Source organism: Brassica oleracea, chromosome C2, assembly GCF_000695525.1.
Source record: "Brassica oleracea var. oleracea cultivar TO1000 chromosome C2, BOL, whole genome shotgun sequence".
In the NCBI taxonomy this organism is placed as follows: Eukaryota; Viridiplantae; Streptophyta; class Magnoliopsida; order Brassicales; family Brassicaceae; genus Brassica; species Brassica oleracea.
In genome coordinates, this window is record NC_027749.1 from 21,985,809 (window position 1) to 21,996,374 (window position 10,566).

The 10,566-nt window shown below is 35.1% G+C and overlaps 1 protein-coding gene across 1 annotated transcript; it reads right to left on the reverse strand.

The window, feature by feature from the left end:
- Nucleotides 1-8,368: 8,368 nt before the first annotated feature.
- On the reverse strand, nt 8,369-9,733 carry LOC106325168 (inorganic pyrophosphatase 1). Its single transcript, XM_013763192.1, has 4 exons — nt 9,575-9,733; nt 9,300-9,421; nt 8,958-9,165; nt 8,369-8,850 (listed from the first exon to the last, which is right to left on the reverse strand). Exons 1-4 carry the CDS (start codon nt 9,731-9,733, stop codon nt 8,464-8,466), a joined length of 876 nt encoding a protein of 291 aa, XP_013618646.1. The 3' UTR covers nt 8,369-8,463.
- Nucleotides 9,734-10,566: the final 833 nt, after the last annotated feature.

Consider the following 10,566-nt stretch of genomic DNA (forward strand, 5'->3'; position numbering starts at 1 on the left):
ATGGGATCAAACATGTTCTTCGTTACCTGCAAGGAACAAAAGACTTGGGTCTGTTTTATACTAACCATAATAAGGATGGTTTAGTTGGCTTTGCTGATGTTGGNCCATGAAACAGACCATCGCGGCCACATCATCCAATCATTCGGAAATATTTGCAATTCATGAGGCCAGCCGCGAGGTTGTTTGGTTGAGATCAATGATCCAACATATCCGATCAGATTGTGGGATGGTCGAGTGCAAAGAGCCGACCATTATCTTCGAGGACAATGCGGCTTGCATTGCTCAGCTCAAAGATGGTTATATCAAAGGGAATAGGACAAAACATATTTTGCCTAAGTTCTTCTTTACCCACGATTTGCAAAAGACCGTAGAGGTCAAAGTGATCCAAGTACGGTCTAGTGATAACTCAGCCGATTTATTCACTAAGGCACTTCCGACCTGTACATTCAGGAAGCTCACGCATCAGATTGGGATGCGTAGGCTGAAAGACCTCCACTGAGGTTTTCATCAGGGGGAGTAGTACGTGTTGTACTCTTTTTCCTTCATCATGTTTTTCTCCCACTTGGTTTTTCATGATAAGGTTTTAATGAGGCAATATTAAGCGTATTACAATCCCTGTATGGTTATGGCATCCAACGGGGAGTGTTATAAATCAATTGATGGATGTCCATAACCGGCCCGGTCCATAAACCGGTCCATCCGCAGGAGAGAGAGAGAGGAGAGAGAGTCGGCCTATTGAGGAGAGAGAGAGGCGGCCACATACATGTGTTTCCTTTTCCTTGTATGATTAAGATTTCCTTTCTTTGTAATCTTTCCATATTATGTATTAGTAGTCTTTCCTAATCCTAGTTGGTTATATTTTCCTTTTTACTTATCTTGTAATCTCCCATATAAAGGGAACACTTATTCATTAATGAAATACAGAAACATTCAGTCTCCAAACCGTTTGTTTTACAACACTCATGAGCTATTTCAATATCTATTTTCTATCTTAATAAAGCTCATTTGAGCAAAGTCTACTATTGTTCAGTTTGTCCACAAAGAGCACGGTTAAGAAATTAACAATGGTCGGTAGACCATAAAGAGTTGTCTTCCTTTTATTTTTTAATATTTGATATTTTAGGGAAAAAATTGTTTTAACTAAATGGTGTTTTAATTTTTAATGCAAAATTTATTAACAATTTATGTTATATGAAAAATTAAGAATCCTTTTTGGGATGCTTGATTTTGACTGTGAAAGGGCTATAGGATATGGTGGTATAGCTGTTGAAGCTTCGGACGCTTACTGCGTAGTTTATCCATATGACTAGCCCTGCGACTTTGCCCCGAACCGAACCAGCAGAACCGACATTTTCGGTTTTCGGTTTTGTTTGGTTCGGTACGATTTTAAAAAATAATTCAGTTTTCGGATCGGTTTTTGGTTTTTTTTTTTTTTTTTTTGGAAAAACCAAAAATAACCGAATTTAACCGTAAATAACCGAAAATCCGGATCAAAAATAACCGAATTTAACCGAAAAATCCGAACTTTTTTAAAAACCTATACCTAAATTAACAGAAAATAAAAAAAAATCGGTTATTTTCGGAAATTTAGGTGAAAACCGAAAATAACCGAAAACCGAACCGAACCGAACCGAAATTTAATTCGGTTACTTTCGGAAATGGTTTTTAAAAATTCGGTTAACCGAAAACCAACGGTTCGGTTCGGTTCGGTTTCGGAAAACCGAAGTCGCAGGGCTACATATGACGATCAACAATGGTAAGTCATTCTTCTTTAGATCTTTTGGTCTGATTATTGGCTTTATGTGGTCCATATTATAGATATCACATGTGATCCATCTTATAGATCTCACATGTGATATGAGTCTAAGAATTGAAACTTGCAAGAGTTTCAAACGCTGTTCGAAACTCGGAAGGAAGCTATAAGGACAAAGAGATTGTGATATAGTAACCTAAGGATCATATCCTCTCAGGTATGTAATATTTTGGAGCCAATCTTTGAATGTGGTGCTGATGGTGTTTTGTGTGTGCATCAGTCTTTGAATGAGAACATGCACTGAGTATTCTCTACTTCCACATGGACCAGATTCATACTCGGCGTGGGTAGATGAAGTGGAGTAGGTGGTATGGTTCGTGTAGGGTGTTCCTTGTTGTGCTTTTATAACATGGTTTGTCAATCATGATTAGTTTTTGACGGATGCATATATTTATGTCCGGTTTTATTTGGACCTAGCGAAATGAAACATTCGACTTGGTCTCTTAGCTTTAATTGGATATGCATAATTTTTTGGTGTTTATCATACAATCCTAAAATTCTATGACTCGTAGGATCGGTATGCATGTACGCAGACCCGGTCCTCAAAATTTGTAGGTTAGAAACAACAAAAGTCTCTAATTTGGTGTTTTCCGGGAAGAGCGCGGTTAAAAAATTAACAATTGTTGGTTACTTTGGTTAACATAAAGATTTATATTCCTTTTATTTTGGGTTTTTTAGTAATTAAACCCCTCAACTAAAGATGAATCGTAAAAAAAAAACTCTCAACTAAAAATTCTGTGAAATAAACTCTCAACTAAAAATACTGTGAAATAAACTCTCAACTTTAATTCCGTTAACATATGTTATCCTCCGTCTAAAAAACCGTGACAGAGGGTGACATATGTTAACGGTTTATAAGTTGAGGGTTTATAATGTTGAAAACTTTGTTGAGTGTATTTTTTACGATTCAAAAATAGTTGAGGAGTTTTATCACTAAAAGTCATTAAATGTTATCAAGTTGAGGGTTTATAATGTTGAAATCTTTGTTGAGTGTATTTTTTACGATTCAAAAATAGTTGAGGAGTTTTATCACTAAAAGTCATTAAATGTTATCAAATTATTTATTATCATTTATGAATTGTTTTAGATTGATTTATAAGCCTTTAGAACTAATTTATAAATTTTAATACATTAATCTATTATAAAATTAATTTATACATCTTAAATTAATAATTTTCAACACTACTTACAACTTATTATAACTTCAAAATATTAAATTATTTGATTTTTGGCAATAGTGATATAAAAAAGTTTGTGTGTTTATATCATCATTGTTAAATATCAAATAATTTAAAGTTTCTAAGTTATATTAAATCTTAAGTAGTGTCGAGGATAATTCATCTATGAAGTCAATCTTTCTATTTAGAGTATGACACACTTTTTTCTATTTTCATGATTTCTGTCATTCGGCTCATTCTTCTCCCCTCCCCTCCAAAATAATGCATGATTATTTTTATTCTCATTTATTTCTGAATAAATACGGTATATTTTTATTTTCTTGATCAGTAATATATTTGAAACATAAAGTAATATAATAAATCAAGAACAATATAGGAAAATAGGAAAGTATGAGCCGGATGATGGAATGAAAATAAGAAAAAGTGCGTCCTACTCTAAATATAAAGATTGACTTCATGAATGAATTATCCTCGACGCTACTTAAGACTTAATATAATTTAGAAACTTTAAATTATTTGATATTTGACAATGAAACACACAAATATTTTTATATCACTATTGCCAAATATCAAATAATTTAATATTTTGAAGTTGTAATAAGTTGTAAGTAGTGTTGAAAATTATTAATTTAAGATGTATAAATAAATTTTATAATAGATTAATGTATTAAAATTTATAAATTATTTTTAAAGGCTTATAAATCAATCTAAAACAATGTATAAATGATAATAAATAATTTAATAACATTTAATTACTTTTAGTGATAAAACTCTTCAACTATTTTTGAATCGTTAAAAACCCTCAACAAAGTTTTCAACATTATAAATCCTCAACTTATAAACCGTTAACATATGTCACCCTCCGTCACGGTTTTTTAGGCGGATGATAACATATGTTAACGAAAATAAAGTTGAGAATTTATTTCATAGGATTTTTAGTTGAAGTTTTTTTTTTTACGATTCATCTTTAGTTAAGGGATTTAATTACTAAAAACCCTTTTAGTTTTCAATACTTCATATTTTAGAAAAAAATGTTTCAAATTAAATAAAGTTTTAAATTTTTAATGTAAAATTTATTGAAAATTTATGTTATATGTCTAATGGCATTATGCAGTCTATTTTTTTTTTTTTTGAATAAATGTTAAATTTTATTCAGTTTTTTTTTTTTTTTTTTTTTTTTTTTTTTTTTTTTTTGAATAAATGTTAAATTTTATTCAGAAAAAACTTTTTTACATCAAGTGTGCTACTTTTGTTTCCCTACAAGACAATAGATTTCATATAACTATCTATTTAAATCATGTGTGTGGCTGTGCACCAAACCATGTGATTAGACCTTCCTCAAAGTAATCCCCCCTTCCTTTTTGTGATAGAAGTTTCAGTCTTATGAATTTATCCACAATCTTTATCAATGTAGTCTCATCTCTCGGCTTCTCCCCATGCCTGCGTGCATTCCTCTCCCACCAAACTGTATGCATTGTGGCTTGCAGAGCATAACGAAGAATGAAAGTCTTAATGGGTGTCAGCCATGACTTCGAAACCATAACTATCAGTTCACTCCAATTCGCAGTAAAATCCTCAGACATCAATCCTTCCACCAGTTTTCTCCAAACCATCCCAGAATATCGACATCCAAAGAAGAGGTGAGCATATGACTCCGGCGCTTCATTACATATAGTGCAAGTTGTATTTATAGATCCATTCCACTGCTGCATTCTGTCAGTAGTCTGCAATCTCTCCTTCAGCGTTAACCACATGATGAAAGCATATTTAGGAGTAGATTGCGAAAACCAGACAGCCTTATGCCATACACAAACAGGCTTCTTGCTTCGAATCTGATCCCATGTCTTGCTTGTCGAAAACATGTTTCTATATTTTCCTTCAGCATGTTTCCATAATACAATATCTTCCTCACGATCATCACCAAGCTTTCTTATCTCATCTTCTATCTGATTCAGAATGTCTACTCTATGATTCCTCCTTCTTCTATTTCTCTTTGCCTCTGCAACAGAGTAATAATCAGGGACACCTAATTCGAGTGGTCCTCTGTCTCCAAGTGTTTCTTTTAGATCATCAAATCTGGACCATCTGTCATACCAAAAAGATGTGCATTCTCCGTTTCTCACTTCTTTTCGAATAAACAGCTTTGCAAGGCCTCTAAGCTTCAGTAGCTTCCTCCAGACCCAGGATCCAGAGCTTGTGTTTTCTTTAACTGACCAGAATGAGCTTTTCCGAATCAGGTAGCATTGAACCCAGCGAACCCACAGCGACTTCTCTGCCATTAGTCTCCATATCAGCTTCAGACCATAAACTTTATTTAACTCCTTCAAAGGCCTAAGACCCAAACCACCTTCTTCTTTTGGGAAACAGATATCCTTCCAACTAACCTTCGCCTTTGTTGTTTTGAGATCCGGGCCAGACCAAAGAAATGCAGAGCATAACCTTTCCACCTCCCTTAAACAGCTTCCTGGTAGCCTGAATGCTGCCATCCAGAAGTTAGCAAGACTTGTTATAACAGATTTTATGAGCTGCAAACGACCTGCATGTGAGAGAAGTCTCCCTGTCCAAGAACTCATTCTTTTTCTCACTTTTTCAACCAGTGGGAGATAGTCACTTACTGTCATACGCTTGGTGAGAAGGGGTAGGCCTAAATATCTGACTGGAAGGCTTCCGGATGAGAAGGGAAAGGTAGCTATAATATCCGCCTTAGTACTCTCATTTATCCCTGCAGTGTATAAGGTGGACTTTTCCAAGCTTATTTTCAGACCCGAGCAACTCTCAAACTCCTTAAACACCTTGAAAACTTCTTCTATTGATCTCTTTGTTCCATCAGTAAATACCAGCAGGTCATCTGCAAAGCATAGATGCGACAGGAGGATGTTTTTGCATCTAGGATGATAACCAATCTGCTTCCTTTCCACTGCTCTGTTTAGCATACAAGACAGCACATTTATGCAAATGACAAACAAGTATGGTGATAAAGCACACCCCTGCCTGAGCCCTCTTTTACTCTGAAAAAACCCCGCGAGCTCTCCATTAACCTGAACCGAGAATGAAGCCGTACAGACGCATAATTTGATCCAATGTATGAATTCCTCAGGCATGTTCAGGGCTCCCAATGTATTCAATAGAAACTGCCAATTCACTGAATCAAAGGCTTTTGCAATATCTATCTTTATTGCGCAGCGAGGAGAAACATCTTCTTTGTAGTAATCTTTGACTATCTCCGTTGCCAACAGCAAATTTTCAACCAAAAGCTTATCTTTTATGAACGCAGATTGATTGTAAGATATACACTATGGTAATGTACCTTTCAGTCTGTTGGCGATGATTTTGGAGATCACTTTGTATAGCACATTGCAGCATGAGATCGGTCTATAATTTCGCATTTCTTGAGCTCTGTCCTTCTTAGGTATCAGCGCCAGTATTGTTGCATTTAAACCCTTAGGTAGAAATCCCTTACTGAAGAAGGACTGAACTGCAATGGTGAGGTCTTTTCCAATTACGCTCCATGCTGACTTAAAAAAATCACTTGTATACCCATCCGGTCCTGGAGATTTACTGCTTGGCATCCTGAATACAACTTCTCTTATCTCCTCCTATGTAAAAATTCTTATAAGCCTTTCTCTTTCTTCTTCGCTACATCTGAAAGAGATAATACTCTGAAGATCTTGTACAGACTTTTCCTCTATGTCCATCGGCTCATATGTAAGGAATTCTTTAAAGAATCTTTCTGCTTCTTTCTTTACCTCTTCTTGATTAGAGACCGTTCTTCCATCAGGGCATATTATCTCTCGGATCGCGTTCCTTGTTTCTCTTATCTTCACTGCATTGTGAAAAGCTTTGTTATTTTTATCTCCAACCTGCAACCAATGTAATTTCGACCTCTGTTTCAACACCTTCTCTTCAATATCCGAAATTCTCTGCCATCTTACTGCTGCTTCATGCTCTGCGTAAACATTTTCCGGTGTAGGAGCCTCAATCAGATTTTCCTGCTTCTTACATAGGTCACTAAATGCCTCTTTCACCTTCTTAGTAAGTGCTCCCAATTTATTTTTACTTAGAGATCGAATGTGAGGCTTCAATCCTTTGAGGTATTTCGAGAATCTGAAGAGAGCCGAAGTTGACTGAAACAGAGGTTGATTCTCCCTCCAATAGCTCGCAATTATCTCCTTAAATTCTGGTGTCTCAGCTATCACATTGGTGAATTTAAATGGCTTCCTTTTACTTACTACTTCCACCTCCAACTGAAACCTTCCCCGCAAATGATCTGATACTCCTCCAGCTTCAAAAACTCCAAAGGCCTGCGTACGTTTATGAAGCCACGTTTCATTCACTAATATTCGATCAAGCTTCTTACTGATTGTACCTTCATCTCTTTTATTACTCCAAGTGAACTTCGGACCCTGAAATCCCATATCCAGAAGTCTGCAATGCTGAATTACATTCTCAAAATCTCTCATTCCCGCAGTCATTATATCTCCATCCTGATGACTTGAATGTTCTTCCCCGTCCAGCACCTCATTAAAGTCACCCATTATGATCCATTCTCTATTTCTGAACCTCCTTGAATCATGATGATCCTTGATATCTTTCCATAACTCTTTTCTTTTTTCTGCAGTATTTTCAGCATATACAAAAGAGCAGAAAAATTCCTCCTCTGCTTCCTCTAACAGAACGGACATTGTTATTATTTGATCTGACTTAAACACCGGTGTCATTCTAACCCGAGGACTCCAAACCACCCAGATTCTTCCCTTCCTGTTAAACTCGTAATTATTTACAGCTGACCACCCTTTAAACACTGAAGAAATGATTTTTTCGGATTTACTCTCCTTAACTCTTGTTTCCAGGAGACCCCCAAACAGTAAGCCTTTATCTTGAATCCACTTATCAACAACTCGATGTTTCGACTGCTTGTTGAACCCACGAACATTCCAAAAGAACCCTGTCATTTGTTAGTTAGATACTATGTTTTTGTTTAGAAAATGCTTTTTAAAAAATCTATATATTTAGCGTCATCTATTAAAAATGGTGGAAGTATATTGATTTTGGCATTTGGAAAAGATTTCTTGAAACAATGGAGAAAAAAATTAGACGTAACATTAATTATGGCACATAATGAAGAATATTCGTATCAAAGGATTTGAAGTACGATTCTGTATTTGGAAACTTGGGACCGATGGCTCATGTGGAGTCTACTACACATTTGGAATCTCAAGAAAAATTAATTGTATGATAAAAATAATCATAATGTACTATTTTAAGACAAGACAAAAATACATGTGATAAAATTATGACAAAACAGCAAAAATTCAGGCGAAATTCATTCCATGGTTATTCGTTTTCTTCGAAATACTTGTTAAAAACAAAATCACAATCATACAACTTCATCCGTCATATATATCGTTTATAATTATAAAGTCACCACATATAATGTTCTTCTTCATCAGTTATATCAAACCACCTAATTAATTAACCAGACTGCGAAACTCGAAGAGCACGGGGCATTATTGGCTCATGATGAACATTAATCCCGACAGATATGGTCTGCATCTTGCAGTTATTCTCCGCACTAGTCAACTTCTTCTCGTTCTCTTCCTCCAATAGAATCTCCTCAATGGTTCCCAGCAATATCCTCTCCAAGCTTTCACCATCAGTCCATTCTTTGATCGCTGCTTTAACCAGCATAGGATTTTGACTAATCAGATCCCAAACCGGGAAATTCTTACGGGGCATCGCGTAATCTTCAGCTTTTAGTTTTAAACTTGGACAGTAATCACCAGCTCCATCTCCTAAATAGATCATCTTCTTCTTCCCTTCTTTAGCTAGAGATTCTTGAATCCTCTCAATGATCAAGCCCTAAATAAATGTAAAAACATAATGATTAAAACTATGGTTTAATATTCAGAAACGACCTATGTGGTCAATATCTGACCAAAACAAAATAAAATAAATGTTAAAAGTACCTTGCACATGTTAGGAGGGCACGTGCGATGCGAGCAACCATGGGACGAGTTGGTGAAATCATGGTAAGGAGAAATTCTCAACGTGTCATGCTCATCGACGAACCCTGGGTTCGAGTTGATCTCAGAGAAGTATTCACTAATCCCGAGATGCTCAACGATGGTTTCGATGAAGAACATGTTGGCGTCGCTCACTATCCTAAGCTCACACCTGGAAACCGGACCGTGAATATCGGATTAGAAACGGTGGGTTTTGTCGCTAGACATATTAATGCTTACAAAAGATAATAATTTGAATAAAATGATTATTTACCACAAAAAAATGAGTATAAAAATGTGAATTACCCTAAAGCATGTGCAGATTTGATGGCAGGGACGACTCGTGGGTGGATAGGGATTGTTTTGAGAACTTCTTTGATCTCTTCAATGGTTTTGCCTTGATCATGAATATCCTTCATCATACGGTCCTGTTAAACAACAACAAAAAATACATTAATATAATTTAAGGTTCCGTGCAAAATTCAAGAATGATATATGAACAAAACTGCAAAATCACAAAATTAAATAGTTTTCTTTTAATAAATTAAATCAAAAACAGAGAAGAGAAGGCAAGAACAAACCATGAGTGTGTTCCAAGGCATGGTAGGGAGGAGTTGATTGAACAAATCAGTGAAGCCAAGTCCATCGACCACCCAATTGTCGCTATCAACGTCGATGATTGTCTTGTCGAAGTCGAACACAACGACAATGTTGTTCTTCTTATTGCTATTGTAAGCCATGTCTCAAGAATATTTCTCGAGATAATCTGAGTTTTAGATTTGATTTGATGTTTTGAGTTCGTTGGTTTGTGGATGGAGGAGAAGAGAAATGTGGTTTGGTATTTATACAAAACAATGAAGGATTTTCTAGGAGATGCCATTGGAATATTACCTCAAGGGTGAAAATAAAAGGAGGAAGAACACAAAATTAGAATCGTATTTTCTTTTTGTTTGTGAACCGTTGGATTGGATGACGTTTATGGTCAAACATGGGTCTTGTAGAGTGATCCAACGGTTATGAGAGCTTTTGTTTTTGATTTTGCCTTTTTAGATGTTTCTGGGTGGGTTTCATAAAGACGAGGAGGTAACGCGGGAATAAGAGGAGAATATTCGATCATCAAATATATATTCTTTTTTTTGGTACAATATATATCCTTCACATGAAGGGAAATAAATAACTAAAACTAAAGGTAAGTTGGAATATCCCTTATATATTAATTGATGAACATTTGAAAAGATGTAACCTCAATTTTGTATTAATTAAAAGAGGCCCTAATGCATAGGTGTCACTCAATTAGGTAGTCAATTACATTCAATTGAAAAATAAGTAGGTCCACATTCGATTTTTATATGTTGTTAGATACATAAGTTGGTCAAACTATATGATATAATGATATGATATGATATTTTCTTTCCTTAAATAAAACCTACGGAATTATCATAAATGACTAATATATATATGACAATTAATGATTTTAATAATAAAGATTTGATAACAATTTATATCTCCTCCATCATTTTTTGTTTAATTTTATATTATTAAAATAAATTAAACAATCAAATTAGCTATAAAA

Bases quoted from the DNA above. Each gene is read 5' to 3' on its own strand.
- LOC106325168 (XM_013763192.1), bottom strand. From the start codon at position 9,733: ATGGCTTACAATAGCAATAAGAAGAACAACATTGTCGTTGTGTTCGAC. The intron at 9,422-9,574 runs GTTTGTTCTTGC...GTTGTTTAACAG, and splicing joins TGCCTTGGAACACACTCATG to GACCGTATGATGAAGGATAT. The intron at 9,166-9,299 runs GTAATTCACATT...TCCGGTTTCCAG, and splicing joins AAATCTGCACATGCTTTAGG to GTGTGAGCTTAGGATAGTGA.